The 20,286-nt window shown below is 43.8% G+C and overlaps 1 protein-coding gene across 2 annotated transcripts in view; it reads left to right on the top strand.

Moving 5' to 3' along the window:
* The first annotated feature begins 8,958 nt into the window (after positions 1–8,958).
* The window catches only part of SEPTIN3 (septin 3), a 298,561-nt gene continuing 287,233 nt past the window's right edge, over positions 8,959–20,286 (top strand). For both annotated transcript variants that reach the window (XM_068240225.1, XM_068240226.1), the window contains exon 1: positions 8,959–9,106. In XM_068240225.1, coding sequence (XP_068096326.1) covers positions 9,097–9,106 — 10 coding nt within the window. In that variant the 5' untranslated portion in view covers positions 8,959–9,096. The remainder of the gene's footprint in view (positions 9,107–20,286) is intronic.

Genomic DNA, 20,286 nt, shown 5'->3' on the forward strand with positions numbered 1-20,286 from the left:
CTGCAAAACGCAATCAAGGTACCACTAGCAGTAACCCTTCTCCTCCCAAGTCCACGCAGGCAAGGACAGGACGCTCCAGGGATCTCAGGGTGATGTCGGACATGCGGACGTTCTTTAGTCCAACTCCTCGCCATAATCCTTCCGGATCCACCCTCTACCAACGCGTGGAGCGGCAGGTAGCCGACTACCTGGCCTTGAGTGTGGATGTAGACTCTGCGAAAAGCGACGATGAACCCTTGGACTACTGGTTGCGCAGGTTTGACCTGTGGCCAGAGCTGTCCCAATTTGCCATACAACTTCTCTCTTGCCCTGCCGCAAGCGTCCTGTCAGAAAGGACCTTCAGTGCAGCTGGAGGCATAGTTACTGAGAAGAGAAGTCGCCTAAGTCACGACAGTGTTCAGTACCTGACCTTTATCAAAATGAATGAGGAATGGATCACGGAGGGCTACTGCACGACCGAAGACTAAGTCAGTCCCCACACACAGCATCTCTGCCTGCAGGCCGCTTGACTGCCTTCTCCACCACCACCAACAGGGTCCAGGACTCTAGGCGGATTCCTGAATTTGCTAGCAGCGGCCGCTACACTAATTTTTCTGGTGCGTGTACATGCCTGCCTAATTTTTCTGGCTGCACTGCGGGCGGCTGCAACAAAAAAACAAAAGGCATGTACATGTGCCCATCCCCCTTCGTGATCATTACCTTGCCGCGGTGAAGGGGCTTGCGCATCACAATGAAGCAATGACCGCCGGCTATTTGAGTGTCTCGGGTGGGGGTGGCACACAAAAGATAATAAGGTCGTTGCTTCATTGTGGTCAGACCAAATTTGATCAGCTGGACAGTCACTGTTCTGTCATTCAGCTACATCAGCCGGGCGAGCATATGGGCTGAAAAGCCACCATCACCTGCACTCTCGTCATGGTGCGCACCAGTCCAGCACGCCCGTCACTACACAAACGGCTGTTTGCAGTCACTGCATACCTTTCACTGCATCTGTGACTGCACATTATACCTGGCAGTCAGTGCATAACTTGCACTTGAATGGATACACTTTTAAACCATTTAAAAATACAACCATCTAAACTTTCAAACCATTTAAAAATACAACCATCTAAACGTTCAAACAATTTAAAAATACAACCATCTAAACTTTCAAACAATTTAAAAATACAACCATCTATCATTTTCAAAAAATTTAAAAAAAGGGCAAAAAAACCTTGCCCTTCGTAAAACATTCTTGGCAAATGCTTTCGACTTGGTTGGTCTTCCGCTGGCTCATGGGTCCATCTGACCACAGATGCCTGGTCTGCAAAGCACGGTCAGGGCAGCTACAGCATGGGTCTCAGCAGGCTCCCACTTCGGGCCGGAATCCAACCTTCATTCCCCGCTGTGACAATGGCAGACTTGCCCTCCATAACGGATTCCCGTTAAAGGATTTAAAGTTGATTCATTACAATTAGGGCCGCAAAAGGTCCTCCTGAGTCCTGTATTGTTATTTTTGGTCACTACCTCGGGGCGGGCGTGCATGCCTGCCTGCCTCCCTCCTTGCCTGGATGTGTGGTGGTAGCCGTTGATCAGGCTCCAACTCCGGAACGCAATACAAGAGGGAGCTCGTCCTCAGAAACAGCTGGGGGCAGTGTCCGGCGCCATGTATCGCCCGCTATGGCCAGACAGCCAACATGCCCTTCAACGTCAGCTGCTGATGCCACCGTAGAGCCATCAGCCCAGGGGGGCTCAGCGGTTCGGAAATTTTTTAACGTGTGTGTCTCAGATCGGAGCAAAGCCATCTGTTGTCTCTGCCAGCAAAAATTGAGCCGTGGAAAGATCAACTGTCACGGAGGGACAAGTGCTTTACGAAGGCACCTGGAGAGAGGGCACAAACAGCTATGGCAAGAACACCTGAGGAAAACCAGCACCCATCAAAAGACAAGCTGCGGTGAACAACCGCGGCAGCCGTCACAGGGGGCTTCTGCTGCTTCACGTTCCCATGGTATTGTTCGTGGCTGGGGGGAGGAAGAATGGATACACTTTTAAACCATTTAAAAATACAACCATCTAAACGTTCAAACAATTTAAAAATACAACCATCTAAACTTTCAAACAATTTAAAAATACAACCATCTATCATTTTCAAAAATTTTTAAAAAAGGGCAAAAAAAACTTGCCCTCCGTAAAACATTCTTGGCAAATGCTTTAGACTTGGTTTGTCTTCCGCTGGCTTATGGGTCCATCTGACCACAGATGCCTGGTCTGCAAAGCACGGTCAGGGCAGCTACAGCATGGGTCTCAGCAGGCTCCCACTTCGGGCCGGAATCCAACCTTCATTCCCCGCGGTGACAATGGCAGACTTGCCCTCCATAACGGATTCCCGTTAAAGGATTTAAAGTTGATTCATTTCAAATACACAGCAGGGCCTCGAAAGTCCGCCTCCTGTATTATTATTTTTGGTCACTACCTCGGGGCGGGCGTGCATGCCTGCCTGCTGCCCTCCTTAGATGTGTAGTGGTAGCCGTTTCTCAGGCTCCACACCGGATTCCATCCCTCATTCCCCGGCCATTACCCGGGGTCACAAATGGCAGACTTGCCCACCTCCATATGATTCTCGTGAAAGGAATGTGGTGTCATCTTTGCCCGCCATAACTAGTTCTTGTTAAATAATTTAAAGTACATTAATTTCAAGTACACAGCAGGGCCTCGAAAGTCCTCCTCCTGTATTGTTATTTTTGGTCACTACCTCGGGGCAGGCGGGCGTGCATGCCTGCCCGCTGCCCTCCTTGGATGTGTAGTGGTAGCCGTTGCTCAGGCTCCACACCGGATTCAAACCCCTCATTCCCCTGCCATTACCCGGGGTCACAAACAATGGCAGACTTGCCCGCCATCACAGGATTCTCATTGTAGCGGTACTGAACAAGTACACAGCAAGTAGAAAATGTAATTTAAAAACAAAACGTAAGCTTTTTAACAATGCCATGGAAAGTTGAGAAGGAAGTCACACATTACCTGACATCACTGAGTGAGGAAGAGCAATCTCGACATGTTGCCTGTTGCGCAGTAGTCCAGCATGGCCGTCACTACACAAACAGCTGTTTGCGGTGCGTTACACAGTGAGTTTGGTGTGTCAGTGTGAAGCAGTACTCTAATTACACTCCCTGATTGATGTATACACATGCAAGATGTTTTAAAGCACGTTAGGCCTGCAATTTAGCATTCAATGTGATTTCTGCCCTTAAAACGCTGCTTTGCGTCACATCCAGATTTTTCCCCGTGACTTTTGGCATGTATCCCACTCCGCCATGCCCCCCTCCAGGTGTTAGACCCCTTGAAACATCTTTTCCATCACTTTTGTGGCCAGCATAATTTTTTCTATTTTTCAAAGTTCGCCTCCCCATTGAAGTCTATTGCGGTTCGCGAACTTTTCCGCGAACCGAACCTTCCGCGGAAGTTTGCGAACCCGGTTCGCGAACCGAAAATCGGAGGTTCGCGACATCTCTAGGCAGCACCTGACTACCTATACTAAAGGGGGGGCAGCACCTGAATACCTATACTAAGAAAGGGCAGCACCTGAATACCTATACTAAGGCGGGCAGCAGCACCTGTATACCTTTATTAAGGGGGGGAAGCACCTGAATACCTATACTAAGGGGGGCAGCACCTGACTGCCGATACTAAGGGGGGACAGCACCTGAATACCTATACTAAGGGGGGGGCGCACTTGACTACCAATACTAAGGGGAGCAGCACCTGACTACCTATGCTAAGGGGGGGGGGGGGGGACAGCACCTGACTCCCTATGCTATGGGGGGCAGCACCTGAATGCCTATAGTAAGGGGACAGCACCTAAATACCTATGCCAAGGGAAGGAGGCAGCATCTGACTACCTATACTAAGGGGGGCAGCTCCTGACTACCTATGCTAAGGGGAGGAGACAGCACCTGATTACCTATACTAAGGGGGGCAGCACCTGACTACCTATGCTAAGAGGAGGAATCAGCACCTGACTGGGGGGGGGGCAGCATCTGACTACTTATACTAAGGAGTGGAGGTTAACAGGTGCCAGCATCTGACTATCTATACTAAGGAAGGAAAGGGAGGGACAGAATTTGGCTACTTATACTAAGGAAGGGGCATGAGGGACAGCATCTGACTACCTATACTAAGGGGGAGAAAGCATCTGGCTACCCATACTGGGGGGGGGGGGGGTCATGAACATATTAAACCCCTCATTGCTGCCCGGGACCCTATTTTTTCTTGTGGCTGTGCTCCTATCTGCAAGTGTAACTGTACTGGGCATGCACGAGTATGGGCCTCACATTTCCATTAGCACAAAGTCTCTTGAGCACAGAAGAAACAGATATGCACAAAAGCTTGGAAAAATACAAAGAAATGAAACCGAGAGCCCAATATAGTGTAGTATGTCACAACAAATGGAGTACAATGAAACGATAATGAGTAATATACTCACAAGTCTGGGTTACCACAAAGGCAACCACTGGATGTACAGGTGGGGAGAATTATAACCTGACCCCACTCAGGTATTAAGAAGTCGCTTTCTGTAGACAGGAAAAATGGGGATACACCCCTCCACCAAGGGTGTACTCAATCAGGTAGAAATTTGTAATAACAGAGGCGCCAAATTAGAATAAAAGCGTTTAAAATCAGTTTAAAAGGAGGGGGGTTGGTGGTTACCACCCTCAGGTATATAAGGACCAGCCAATGAGTCGTTATATATAAACCATATAATTAATTACAACATCTCCAGGCATGCAACGCGTTTCACGGGTCAAGTGCCTGCTTCATCAGGCAATCAGTGTTGGAGATACACACGGCTGTATCAATTTTAAGGCCCAGCGCCTACTGTAGAAGTACAGTAGGCGCTGGGCCTTAAAATTGATACAGCCGTGTGTATCTCCAACACTGATTGCCTGATGAAGCAGGCACTTGACCCGTGAAACGCGTTGCATGCCTGGAGATGTTGTAATTAATTATATGGTTTATATATAACGACTCATTGGCTGGTCCTTATATACCTGAGGGTGGTAACCACCAACCCCCCTCCTTTTAAACTGATTTTAAACGCTTTTATTCTAATTTGGCGCCTCTGTTATTACAAATTTCTACCAGATATGCACAAAAGGTTTTGTTCTTAATATATGGACCATACTTGCACAGGCCCAGTATGGTTGCACACAAACAGGAATACAGCCACAAGGAAGAAGAGAATCCCAGACAGCAGTGAGGAGCCTGAATATGCGCAGAGGATCCGAGCACAGGAACAGTGGGCACCAGGTTTGGGGGGGGGGGGACAGTTGGTGACAGTGGGCCTTGCAGGCCCGGATTTCTGCAAAGGCCACAAAGGCCATGGCCTAGGGCGATAAAATCAGATAAGATCAGAAGTGCGGCATGACTTGGAGAGAGAAGAGGTCATATGTCAAAGTAAATCATCTCCTCTGTTCCCGCAGCGCAGCCAGCCAGCGCCCTGCTCTGCACTAATAGCTGAATTCCAGAGTTCCCCAATCCCTGCACCTCTCACTTCCTGATGTGTTATAACAATCAGGATCAATCATAACTGTCACCTGATGATTCAATTATCTATATGATCGACATACAGTACAAGTGGATGTGAGAAATACCAGGGATTTACATTACAAAGCAGATACAACTAAGTTCCGCTGAGTTCTAATGCAAGCATTCACAAACATTTCTGCTAGTTTCTTTGCCTTCTTTTTTACAGCTGTGACACTGACCCCAGCAGTTGTAAATTACACTTTCTTATCTAGGCCTATTTTATTGCTTTTTTTTTCTTCCTAGCCAGTGATCTCATCTCTGCTTAAGTTAACTCTTTACTGACTCATTTTCTGTCCTTCAGCTCCGACCATCTATGAGAACTGCTGCAGCCTGGAATAAAAATGCTGTATGCTTCCCTTTCATTGCTAAACTGTCACTGTCACCTGAGCTGTTACTACCTCTATGCTAGTGTGTTTGGTTTGGCATCCTTCTGCTTTCCTGTAGCAGTAAAGCACCATCTTAGCCATCAGCAAAAGCAGAGAGTTTTGAATCAGGATGATACCATTTATTGGCTTAAAAGAAAAAGAGTAATCATTCTGCTAATAAGCCTTCTTCAGACTTTGTTCCCGTATACTGTCAGTATGTTAGAGCACACCACCATATGTACATTCAGCATTCAAAAGAGATGCATAGATTTTTTTAGCAAATATAAATAAATGTCATTCAGATGCTTTAAAGTGGAGCTGAACTCTTGCACAGAACAGAAGGAAAACATGCAGAGAAATGCACCATGTATGTATTTAGAGAGCCTTTCGAATTCTTCCACATCTGTGTCTAATCACACATTTGATATCTTCCCTGTGTCACCTGACTGCCACAGCATATAAGCTTATTTTAAAGCACAAGATGTTAATATGTCTGCTTCCATGAAAGTAGGAATTAGACACACTGTCTATTTATTGCAGGAATTGTATTAGCTGTAACAAAGACATGTTTTTTCTTTAAAGGTTATTATGTTGCTGAGTATCTTTTAGAGCAGAGAGGAAGTTCTGAGTTCAGGTCCACTAATTACAACCAAACATCCAAAGTAGGTCTTGACAGGATGTTTGCTACTTACCTGTTCTCTGCTTTGGATGGGCTTCTCTCCATTGCACTGCCCTGCCACCTGTCTGTGGCTCTGACTGCAGCCAGTCGCACAGAGGACAAAGAAGCAGCGCATGCTCTGGCCACTCGCACTCCTTGTAATTTCCTGCTCCTGCCCAGATGTGCTCAGCAACTGAGGCCGGTACAGTGTTATGCATTCTTGACGAGTACCGGTCATACATCAGCGTCATTTCTCAAGTATGCATTCCCAGAACACTATCGGCTGCTGTGCACATTCGAGTAGGAGCGCAAATTTCCATCGTGAGAGGACAGAGCATCCACTGATTCTTTGTTCAATGAGGGGCACAGCAGCACAACTGAAATGAGCCCATTCAAACCAGTGATCGCTAGTCAGATAGTTGGACAGAATGTTCTTTGGTGGTGGTGATGGCGGGGGGGGGGGGGGGGGGGGGGCTTGGTGACAGCAGGCCTAGGGCACTGGAAAGTACAAATCCGGCCCTGGGGCCTTGGGCGGTAAAAGGTACAAATCTGGCCCTGCGGGCAGCGCATGATTTCCTTTGTAGTACTTCTGGAGAGCTGCCACAAGGTACAGCTTCAAGCCAGCCATCTACACTATCTTGATGTGGTCGCTGAAAGATTACACAGAAGTATCAGTGGGACAGGCAAGAATTTATGTTGGTTCCCACCAAGTCTGTCACTGAACGGGGAGTGGCCAGCATCATGGTAGATCCATTCCGATCACCATCATATTTTTCCGGGGAATGATTGTCCACTCCCCACAGCTCTCCTTCAAGCTTGCAATTATCTGCAGAGAAATTTTCTCTGTGATGCTTCTCAGTTTTGTTGGATTAGAGATTGCTTTCACATTCACAAGTTGAGAAGGCACAGGTGTTTGTACACAGCACAAGTTCTTTATGGCACCGTACAGGTATTAGCTCTTGAATTATCACAGTTATCAAAGTAACATATCAGGAAAAAAATCATTGTAGAATTTTATAAATAACTTTTACATTTTCAATTAATAAAAAAAAGAAAAAAGTATTTTTCACAATTTACATCATCATCGCTTGCACTCTCGCCAACGTGTGCACGAGCATGGCCACCATTACACAAACATTGCCACCGAGAGGACTGACAGTTTATGTCCTTGGAGTGTCAACTAATGGCAACCCTTTGCGGCTGTTTGCACCAATGTGTTAAAGCTAATGTAACCCTGGTTTAAAAAAAAAAAGTCAGATACTTACCTAAGGAGAGGGAAGGCTCGGTCCTAATGAGCCATCCCTCTCTTCTCCCGGTGGCCTCGGTGCTGCGCTGGCTCCTCCGCTCTCATCCCACGCCGAGAGAGAGAGAGAGAGATATTTTGGGTGTTATTCCGGAAAATTCCGTCGGAATTATAAAATTTCCGCGGAATTCCGTTTAAGAGGTATAGGAATTCCGTTCCGACCACCGGAATCGGAATTAGCTAATTCCGGCCGGAATCACGGAATTAATAATTCCGCGGAATTTTCCGAGCATCCCTGACTGTGATCAAGGGAATTCTGTGTCCTCCATTTTGAAAATAGCCATTACCCCATAACAGCTTCCTGGTCAGCACACTGTTAAACTGTAACATCGCTCACTTGAGCCATAGGGAAACATGGACACATCAGTTCTCCTCTCAGCTGTAACTGACAGCAACTGATATATAACTGAGAGCAACTGATATATTTCAGTTCTGACAAAATGTTGTCAGAACTGGAAGGGATTATTGTCAGAAGAAAATGGTGAGCTTCTGAGAGGAACTGATGGCAAGGTAACTGTGTAATGTTCATTTGAAGTTACCTCGAGTGTTTATTTTAAATAATTTTACTCAGTACAGGTTCTCTTTAAGGTATGTGGTTCAATTTTACAGTGAGGTCTGCTACGTAGACTCTCCTTTAATGCAGTCAGATAATAGGTAATTTGTCTAATCAGCGCAAGCAAACGCATTTATACTCCTTTACCTCTGAAAGACAGTTAGTGACATGACTATGTACATTAGTACACTATAAAGAACTTCATATGATGTTAGTGATATATAAAATATATATAATAACATTAATAATAAATATATATATATATATATATATATATATATATATATATATATATATATATAAAAAAACAATGGTAACAAACATTCCACATCAGTATATTTGAACATATATATGCTTTAACTCAAATATAGCAACGTTATCTGTTATTTTGCCTGATCGTACACTGGCTGTCTCTCTGCATCTTTCATGCTCCACAGTATCTTCCTCCTGTCTGGGAGCATCTGTAGAGAAGCCGCTGGGATGCTCATTATACAAACCACGTGACCTGAGCAGCAGTAGCGTAGCTGGCTGCTACAACTCAAGTGCAGGAAGAAGGGAGGCAAGGGAAGAAGGATATATCAAAGCAGGGAGGAAAGCAACGATCATCAGCATTGACCCTAGAACAGTTTTTCTTATCTCCGGTCCTAGTGCACTGATGTTTAAAGGTAAGAGCGCTATGCATCAGTGCTGTGGGTACCAATGTGTGTATAGTCTGAATTATTCTACCAAGGCTCTGCTTTATTTTTGGCCTTTTACATTGTGGCGAATCAGGCCATTGATGGGCACTGAGAGATCTGACGCTTTAAACAAAGAGCCTGCCAAAAGCAACAAACACAGGTGGCAGACATCGGAGAAAAGAAGAGAGAAGATAGTGGATATATTGTATAGAAGAATGCTGCTGCTAAGAGGGTTAGCAAAACAAATGGCTATAAATGGGCTGTGAGAGAGATCACAGGGGTTTTATGCTTGCATAAATGGCAGTAATAACTGATCTGGTAAAAATAGTCATGAGTCAAACATAAGACAATAAGCACTGGAGTAAGAGTGATATGAGGCTTAAACGTGCAAGAGTATCACTGGGATGAAATGTGACTGTGTCCTAGACATGCTGAGATGAGAGCAATCAGCATAGGACTGGGGTCTTGTGGAAAGACTGTATGACCCTAATATCCGCACATGTCTATGTCCTTGAGCTAAGAGCTAAGATGCTAAGGAACATCAAGCTGGCATTTTAAAGGACCACTATAGCAAAAAAAAGTATGCAGTTCAATCTCACAGAACCGACCGGTTTTGGGCTAGTCTATCTCCTCAGGGGGAACTCTCAGTTTGTTTTATTTTCAAAAGCATTTACTGAACGGCAGTTGCTAAGTCTAACTGCCAAAAAAGTGAGCAAGCAAATAGGAAGGTTGGCTGGTATCTGACTATTTATGCAGTTAGATTTAGCAACTGCCATTCAGGAAATACCTTTGAAAACAAAGAAAACCATGAGGAGATGGACTAGTCCAAAAGCTGTTGGTTCTTTCAGATTTTACTTTTTTTTTTTTAATAGTGGTCCTTTAAAATTCTAAAAGCAACTTCTGAAAGCTGCTGTGTTAACTACCTCCCGACCGTGTCACGCCAACGGGCGTTACCGCCGCAGCAGCCCCAGGACCGCCTAACGCCGATAGGCGTAAAGTCCTGGGGCTCTGTTTTGCAGGAGATCGCGCACAGGCTGCCCGCGCATCTCCTGCTTGGTGGGCGGGGCGGAGCGGAGCTGAGAGACTGTTAGACGGAGAAACTGCCATCTTTTGACTAAGTACAGCGCTGCGATCTGCAGCAGCGCTGTACTGGGGACAGCCGTGTGACACAGCTGTCCCCCTGGGACACAGGAGAGTGATCGGCTCTCATAGGCTAAAGCCTATGAGAGCCGATTGCCAGAATTGGCCGGCTGGGGGGAGGGAGAAGTTTTAGAAAAAAGTAAAAATAGCAAAATGTATTAATAAAAAACTAATGCAAATATTTGTGTAAAAAAATAAATAAATAAACACTGCGGTGGAGGGGATCCGACCCCACCAACAGGAAGCTCTGTTGGTGAGGAGAAAAGGGGGGGGGGGATCACTTGTGTGCTGATTTGTGGGACCCTGCAGCTATGCCTTAAAGCTGCAGTGATCAATTAGGTAAAAAATGGCCTGGTCTTTAGGGGGTTTAACACTGCAGTCCTCAAGTGGTTAATGGTATTTTCTGTAAGGGGCACATTTACATAACTTTTATTTGGCAGAGGCATTTCTTAAAGTGGATATCCAGCCTGTAACACAAATTCATAGGATGCTCTTCTCCTGTAAAGTTATAATTACCTGTCCTGTCTTCTTGTAGTGAGTCTTTCCCGGGGCACCATGTCCACACACTGCTGGCACATAGCCCCGCTCTCTGCTGAAAATGTCACTGGATTTAGTGGTGTAGGGATCACCATAACGGCTGCTATTGGGACCATAGACACAGGGGGCTTGGTGTGTGGTGGCGATATTGGGTTCTGCTGCAGGCTTTGTGGAGACCCCTCCCCCCTGGAATGCAGAGTAGTGCGGCAGCACAGAGAAGTTAATTACCTCTCGTCTCCACCAACAATCTGTCTATCCCTTGAGGGTGTGAAAGCCCCAGTGCAATGCAGATGCGTACGCGAGGAATCGGTGCGTAAGACTTGGGCACAGGATACAGCCGGTATATGGCTGATCCTGCTGCTGCACAAGTCCCGGAAGTGTTAAATACTATTGGCTAATACGCCATGGATGGTGGGGAATGAAATAATTCAGCTTCCAGCAGTTGCTGGAAGCCGAATTATTGTGTTTTAAAAGTAACTTCAGCTCCGTCTTCTGATGGTGCAGAAGTTACTCCCTGTGCGCCCAAGTCTCCTGCGCTGGATTCACTGTGTTCGACTGCAGATATTGACTTGATCACATACAGTAGTAACAAGTGTAATTCCAATAGCACACAATAATAACATTACTGTATTTTTCGGACCATAAGAAGCTCTGGACGATAAGACGCACCTAGGTTTGGAGGACAAAAATCAGGGAAAAAATGAAATACTCTAAACCTGGTGCGTCCATGGTACAGGGGCATCTTGTGGTGTCCCCGCCCCCCCTTCTGTCTCTTTCTAAGCTATACTAACCCCTGTTGCCCCACTACCTGCACTAACTACCCAAAACTAACCTCTGCTACTCCACCAGCTAAATGAATTACCCTACACTTCAAGTGCGGAAGCCCTTATCTATCTAGACTAGACCAGATTAGCGAAGCACAGATCTGTCTTCTCCGCGCGAATGGAGTAAGTGTTATGCTGCCCGCTCACCGCTCATATCTGCAGGGGGAGTGAGAGAGAAGGTGGTGGGGGAGGGGGGCACCTAGCTACATATACTGGGCACATATACCCCTGGCTACTTATACAGGGGACATATATAAACCTGGCTACTTATACTGGGTACATATACCCCTGACTACATATACTGGGCACATATACCCCTGGCTACTTATACAGGGGACATATATACACCTGGCTACTTATACAGGGGACATATATACACCTGGCTACATATACTGGGCACATATACCCCTGGCTACTTATACAGGGGACATTTATACACATGGCTACTTATACTGGGGACATATACCCCTGGCTACTTATACAGGGGACATATATACACCTGGCTATTTATACTGGGGACATATACCACTGGCTACTTATACTGGGGACATATATACACCTGGCTACATATACTGGGCACACATATACACCTGGCTACCTATACTGGGGAAACATATACACCTGGCTACCTATTCTGGGGACACCTATAGGCCTGGTTACTTCCACTGGGGACACCTATAGACCTGGTTACCTATACTGGGGGCACCTATTTTGGGGGAACTGCTGCCAGATTAACTGTATTTTTGTGGAACCGCTGCTGCCAGATTAAGTGTATTTAGGGTTACAGCTGCCAGATTATATGTATTTTGGGGCAACCACTCCTGCCAGATTATGTCTATTTTGGGGGAACCATTGCCAAATTATCTGTATTTTGGAGGAACCTCTGCCAAATTACATGTATTTTTGGTGAAATGCTGTCAGATTACATGTATTTTGGGGGAAAAACTATGGCAGAGCTCAAACTTCCCTGGCAGACCTTTTACACCACTGCTAAGGTCATGTATATTTGGCCCCACCCATTACCACGCCCACATTTTTGTATGGTCACGCCCATTTATTTTTGTATGGCCACGCAGCGCGCTGAAGGTCCCTCCTTGCAGGGCGCATTAATAGTCTTTGTCCCCGGGCGCTGAAAGCCCTAGCTACGCCTCTGCAGTAAGGTTATGCTTATGCTTGAAGAAACGCACAGCCCCAATCATCTGATTGGTAATCTTACCAACAAACCACTGTTGGTAATTTTTGGGAGGTCTGTGAGCAGCAACGGAGGACTGGAGGATGTCCTGGGAAGCATCTACAGGATCCAGAGGCTTCTATTTTCTTAGGTAAGTATGTGATTTTTGCTCCAATTTAAGTTTGCCCTCTTTCTTATTTGTAAATCGAGAGGTACCCATGCATGCGCAGAAGCCGCCGACTCGGCAGGTTGGCAATCATTAAGGGACCCTGGAGCATGGGGAAACTGCAGCGAGTGACACACAAACTTCTAGAGGCTGGAAGAAGCTCCAGATAAGTAAAGCTTTGTATTCTTTTTCAGCTCATGTATCCTTTAAATTGGACCTGAACTCTTGCACAGGACAGAAGTAAAACATAGAAATGCACCCTGTATGTATTTAGAGTTTAGCCTGTCTAATCCACCTCATCTGTGACTAAACACAAGGTGTAATTTCAACCTTCAGCTATATTAGATGCCTGCCACGGCAGAGAGATAATTGATACACACAGGATGTTAACAATATGTCTGCTTCCATGAAAGCAGGAAGTAGATACACTGCAGATTCATTGCAGGATTTGTATCAGCTGTAACAAAGAAATGTTTTTCTTTAAATGCTATTGTGCTGTTGTGTATCTTTTAGAGCAGAGAGTAAGTTCAGGTCCTCTTTAAAGGTATTCTTAACTGAAAAAAGTTACTTACCTGGGGCTTTTTACAGCCCCCCCCCCCCCCCCACCGAAGTCTTCCTGTTCCCTCCCAATCGCTCCGAGCTGCTTGATTCTCCCTGCACCCCCTCTGGAAGCCAGGTGACTCAGTGTGTCGCCAACCACTGCGCATGTGTGGCATTGACCACAGGGTTCCTTGATTGCGCTACTGTGGCCGGGAGCGTTCTGCACATTAGCAGTAGCAATTTTTACTTATTGCGCAAGTGTAGAATGCGCCCAGCCACGGGAGAGTGTTGGAGGAGAAACGCATCATGGGCCGCACATCCAGCGTTCAGGGGGCTTGATTCACTAAGCCGTGATGACTGATATCTCGGACGCGCCAGCGTTTTTCGCGCCTTATGACGCGCGTAACGTTTTTTCACACGCAACTACAAATTTTTGCGTGAAAAACGCTAGTGTGACCGCGATATTAGTTATCACGGTTTAGTGAATCAAGCCCAGAGGGTGACACAGAGGGAACCGAGCAGCATGGGATGACGGTGAGGAGCTGGGAAGACATCAGAGGGATGGAAAAAGCCCCAGATAAGTATCGAAGTGTCAAAGTGAAAAAATCAGCAGTATAACTCTTACAGATACATATCTAATAAATTTGGAGCTAGTCTCCTTTTCCAAGCTGTTTTAGCCATTTTTTTTTACACCTGGCTACTCTTAAAGCAAATCTGAAGTGAAAAAAACCCAAACTTATGATATAATGAATTGTATGAGTAGTACTGATAATGAATAAAACATTAGTAGCAAAAAAAGAGTCTCATATTTTTTATTTTTTTTTCAGTTCTATAGCTTTTTTTTTTTTAATAACATTGCATCATTCTGTCCAATTGCAGTTTTAAAAGCACATTCTGTCTTTAAAACTATAAAACAAAGCAGAAATAATGACCCTTTGAACTTTCCTGAAGTAAAACCTTATCACAAGCTCTCTCTTACTGTTTCTTTTCAGTTTAAAGTGCACCAGAAAACAAGGCTGTATTTGACCCAGTGGGTCGAAGAACTCAGAGAAGCTCTTTTGCATAAATAACAACTGAAGTTTTTTTTTAACTCTTCCTGTACTGGAAAATAATAATAATAATAATAAATAACTAACAGGATATAAGCCAGACGAAGGCTGCAAGGCCGAAAGCTTGCTTATTTTTATTCATTTTTAGTTAGCCAATAAATGGTATCATCCTGATATAAAACTTCTTGCTTTTGGAAAATAATAAGAGACTCTTTTCTTTGCTTCTAATGTTCTATTTATTAGCTGTACTACACATACAATTCATTCTACCATAAGGTTATTTTCGCTTCAGATTTGCTTTAACCACTTATCGTACCAGGTACAGTATATCTACGCTTCTTGAGACATCATCTTAGCTCCAGGGGCATACATATACGTACTTCGCTGTGGTCACCTGCTGCACAGGCTCGTGCGCACCCCACGCACGTTCTCGTTGCCGCCCGTTAATATATTGATTGGTGTATGTGAATGTGTGTTCTCAAAATCGATATAGGTGCCTGTAATGAATGACCAAGGCATCAGCGAGATGCTGGTGGTCATTCTCAAAGTAAAAGTAAAAACACACAAAAAACTTTCTGTGAATTGTTCATAATGACCAAAAAGTAAAAAGACACCTACATAAAATACCATTACATAACATTAAATTAAATAAAAATAAATAAATCCCTCATTAATTAACCCCTTACCTCCCTCCCCATTACCAAAATAAAATACTTGTAAAAAAAAAAAAAACCCAAACCAATAAATAATCACCTTATGTATGTCATGGAGGTATATTACTATTATTTTTGCAAATAATGGCTTGTAATTAGTGATATTGTATAAACGAACATATAACTGAAAAAATACACTTTTGTTTCAAATAAAATATTGTCGCCATACATTGTACTAGTGACATAATTTAAACTTTGTAATAACCCGGACAAATAGGCAAATAAAAATGTGAGTTTTATGCACAGTAGCACATTTTATTTAAAAAAAAAAAAACTACAGTGGCTGAAAGCTTTAAAAAATAATGAATTTTTCAATGTTTTCTTATTATTCGTGTTAAAATGCATATAGGATACAATAATTATTATAAAAAAAAACAACAAACAAACACCCAAAGAAAGCCTAACTCGTGGCGAAAAAAAAGAAACAAATGATTTTGGTGTAATAAGTAGTGATAAAGTTATTGGTGAATGAATGGGAGGAGCGCTGAAATGTGAAAATTGCTCTGGTCCATAAAGGAACACCACCTGTAGTGGTCAAGTGGTTAAGTAAGGATCTTATATTATTTAAATAAAATATATATTTTTATTACAGCGCTGGCTGGAAGATATTAATACATTTGGGGTACTTAGTATAATTACATTTAGCTTTTGAATTGCCATTTCTGAATGTCTTTTAAAGGGAACCTAAACTGAGAGGGATATGGATGTTTCCTTTTAAACAATACCAATTGCCTGTCAGTCCTGCTGATCTCTTTAGGCCCATACACACGTCGGATTTGCGCGAACGACGGGTCGTTTGAACGTTCCGTCGTTCGCACGTTTCCGCATGAAATCCGGCGTGTGTACAGACTATCGTTCGGGAGATAAGACTGGTTACCAGCGATCCGCCCGGCGGATCGTTGGTAACCAGTCTTATCTCCCGAACGATAGTCTGTACACACGCCGGATTTCATGCGGGAACGTGCGAACGACGGAACGTTCAAACGACCCGTCGTTCGCGCAAATCCGACGTGTGTATGGGCCTTTTGGCTCCAGCAGTGGCTGAATTACACACCTGAAACAAGAATGCAGCTAATCCAGTCTGACTTCAGTCAGAGCACCTGATCTGCATGCTTGTTGAGGGGCTGTGGCTAAAAGTATTAGAGACACAGGAGCAGCAGGAGAGTCAGGCAACTGGTATTATTTTAAAAGGAAAAATCCATATCCTTCTCAGTTTAGGTTCCCTTTAAATATAGTATTGCCTGGCTGTTGTGCTGATCTACTGACTCTATTATCTTCTGAGTTGCTTACTCAGAACAAGCATGCATGCCTTTTCCAGGTTTGGGACTCAGAAATGTTCGATACCCAAAAATTCACGACAGCCAGACAAATGGCATTGCTTAAAGCTTAATGAAACATTTGTGTGTGTGAAAAAGGCACACCTATCTTCACATGCATTTTCCTGGACAACACGTGCATTTTTCCACAGTAGTTAATGTTAACCTGTTCCGGACACAAGAAATTGAAATCTACGCCTCTTAACCTTTGTCAGGACGTAAATCTCAATGTCTCGTCACCGCATACTCAGGTTGTTATCTCTGCACTGCTGTCACCACTGCAGTCTGCTCACACAGCTGTGCTCTATATCCTGATGAGGTGCTAATTTCATTAAGCCAAATACTGTTTGAGTCACAGCTGAAAAGGAAGGGGAAGGAGGGAGGCTCTGGTTCTTAAGGGGCCAGAGCCTTTAAGTAAGGGAAGGGTTAAAAATAAAGGTAACATGGGTGTAATATGAAAAATTGCTGCTGTTTGTCAGTTCAATTCCAAAATTTGCATTAGATTTGATTGAGCCCATCCCCTTGGGATTACATTTTAAGCTGCACCATGAAAAAACCCTGGAGTGTTTGAAGTTTAACCACTTGAGGACCACAGTCTTTCTACCCCTTAAGGACCAGAGCCTTTTTCTCCATTCAGACCACTGCAGCTTTCACGGTTTATTGCTCAGTCATACAACCTACCACCTAAATGAATTTTACCTCCTTTTCTTGTCACTAATACAGCTTTCTTTTGGTGCTATTTGATTGCTGCTGCGAATTTTAGTTTTTATTACATTCATCAAAAAAGACATGAATTTTGTCAAAAAAATGACTTTTTTAACTTTCTGTGCTGACATTTTTCAAATAAAGTAAAATTTCCTATACATTTGAGCGTGAAAGTTATTCTGCTACATGTCTTTGATAAAAAAAAACATTCAGTGTATATTTATTGGATTGGGTAAAAGTTATAGCGTTTATAAACTATGGTGCCAAAAGTGAATTTTCCCATTTTGGAGCATCACTGACTTTTCTGACCACCTGTCATGTTTCATGAGGTGCTAAAATTCCAGGATAGTATAAATACCCCCCAAATGACCCCATTTTGGAAAGAAGACCTCCCAAAGTATTCACTGAGAGGCATGGTGAGTTCATAGAAGATTTTATTTTTTGTCACAAGTTAGCAGAAAATGACACTTTGTGACAAAAAAAAAATGGAAAAAAGTTTCCATCTCTTCTAACTTGCGACAAAAAAAAAATGAAATCTGCCACGGACTCACTATGCTCCTCTCTGAATACCTTGAAGGGCCTAATTTCCAAAATGGGGTCATTTGTGGGGTGTGTTTACTGTCCTGGCATTTTGGGGGTGCTAAATTGTAAGCACCCCTGCAAAGCCTAAAGGTGCTCATTGGACTTTGGGCCCCTTAGCGCAGTTAGGCTGCAAAAAAGTGCCACACATGTGGTATTGCCGTACTCAGGAGAAGTAGTATAATGTGTTTTGGGGTGTATTTTTACACATACCCATGCTGGGTGGGAGAAATATCTCTGTAAATGACAATTTTTTTTATTTTTTTTACACACAATTGTCCATTTACAGAGATATTTCTCCCACCCAGCATGGGTATGTATAAAAATACACCACAAAACACATTATACTACTTCTCCTGAGTACGGCGATACCACATGTGTGGCACTTTTTTGCACCCTAACTGCGCTAAGGGGCCCAAAGTCCAATGAGTACCTTTAGGATTTCACAGGTCATTTTGCGACATTTGGTTTCAAGACTACTCCTCACGGTTTAGGGCCCCTAAAATGCCAGGGCAGTATAGGAACCCCACAAATGACCCCATTTTAGAAAGAAGACCCCCCAAGGTATTCCGTTAGGAGTATGGTGAGTTCATAGAAGATTTTATTTTTTGTCACAAGTAAGCGGAAATTGATTTAAATTGTCTGTTTTCACAAAGTGTCATTTTCCGCTAACTTGTGACAAAAAATAAAATATTCTATGAACTCACCATACTCCTAACGGAATACCTTTGGGTGTCTTCTTTCTAAAATGAGGTCATTTGTGGGGTTCCTATACTGCCCTGGCATTTTAGGTGCCCTAAACCGTGAGGAGTAGTCTTGAAACCAAATGTCGCAAAATGACCTGTGAAATCCTAAAGGTACTCATTGGACTTTGGGCACCTTAGCGCACTTAGGGCACAAAAAAGTGCCACACATGTGGTACCGCTGTACTCAGGAGAAGTAGTATAATGTGTTTTGTGGTGTGTTTTTACACATACCCATGCTGGGTAAGAGAAATATCTCTGTAAATGACAATTTTTTGATTTTTTTTTACACACAATTGTCCATTTGCAGAGAGATTTCTCCCACCCAGCATGGGTATGTGTAAAAATACACCCCAAAACACATTATACTACTTCTCCTGAGTACGGCGATACCACATGTGTGACACTTTTTTGCAGCCTAGGTGCGCTAAGGGGCCCAACATCCTATTCACAGGTCATTTTGAGGCATTTGTTTTCTAGACTACTCCTCACGGTTTAGGGCCCCTAAAATGCCAGGGCAGTATAGGAACCCCACAAATGACCCCATTTTAGAAAGAAGACACCCCAAGGTATTCCGTTAGGAGTATGGTGAGTTCATAGAAGATTTTATTTTTTGTCACAAGTAAGCGGAAATTGATTTTAATTGTTTTTTTTCACAAAGTGGCATTTTCCGCTAACTTGTGACAAAAAATAAAATCTTCTATGAACTCACCATACTCCTAATGGAATACCTTTGGGTGTCTTCTTTCTAAAATGGGGTCATTTGTGGGGTTCCTATACTGCCTTGGCATTTTAGGGGCCCTAAACCGTGAGGAGTAGTCTTGAAACCAAATGTCGCAAAATGACCTGTGAAATCCTAAAGGTTCTCATTGGACTTTGGGCCCCTTAGCGCACTTAGGGTGCAAAAAAGTGCCACACATGTGGTACCACTGTACTCAGGAGAAGTAGTATAATGTGTTTTGTGGTGTATTTTTACACATACCCATGCTGGGTGGGAGAAATATCTCTGTAAATGACAATTTTATGATTTTTTTTACACACAATTGTCCATTTCCAGAGAGATTTCTCCCACCCAGCATGGGTATGTGTAAAAATACACCCCAAAACACATTATACTACTTCTCCTGAGTACGGCGATATGACATGTGTGACACTTTTTTGCAGCCTAGGTGCGCTAAGGGGCCCAACATCCTATTCACAGGTCATTTTGAGGCATTTGTTTTCTAGACTACTCCTCACGGTTTAGGGCCCCTAAAATGCCAGGGCAGTATAGGAACCCCACAAGTGACCCCATTTTAGAAAGAAGACACCCCAAGGTATTCCGTTAGGTGTATGGTGAGTTCATAGAAGATTTTATTTTTTGTCACAAGTTAGTGAAAAATGACACTTTGTGAAAAAACTATAAAAATCAATTTCCGCTAACTTTTGACAAAAAATAAAATCTTCTATGAACTCGTCATACATCTAACAGAATACCTTGGGGTGTCTTTTTTTCTAAAAAGGGGTCACTTGTGGGGTTCCTATACTGCCCTGGCATTTTACGGGTCCAAAACCGTGAGTAGTCTGGAAACCAAATGTCTCAAAATGACTGTTCAGGGGTATAAGCATCTGCAAATTTTGATGACAGGTGGTCTATGAGGGGGCGAATTTTGTGGAACCGGTCATAAGCAGGGTGGCCTTTTAGA

Source organism: Hyperolius riggenbachi, chromosome 6 (genome assembly GCF_040937935.1).
Source record: "Hyperolius riggenbachi isolate aHypRig1 chromosome 6, aHypRig1.pri, whole genome shotgun sequence".
NCBI classification, from domain to species: Eukaryota; Metazoa; Chordata; class Amphibia; order Anura; family Hyperoliidae; genus Hyperolius; species Hyperolius riggenbachi.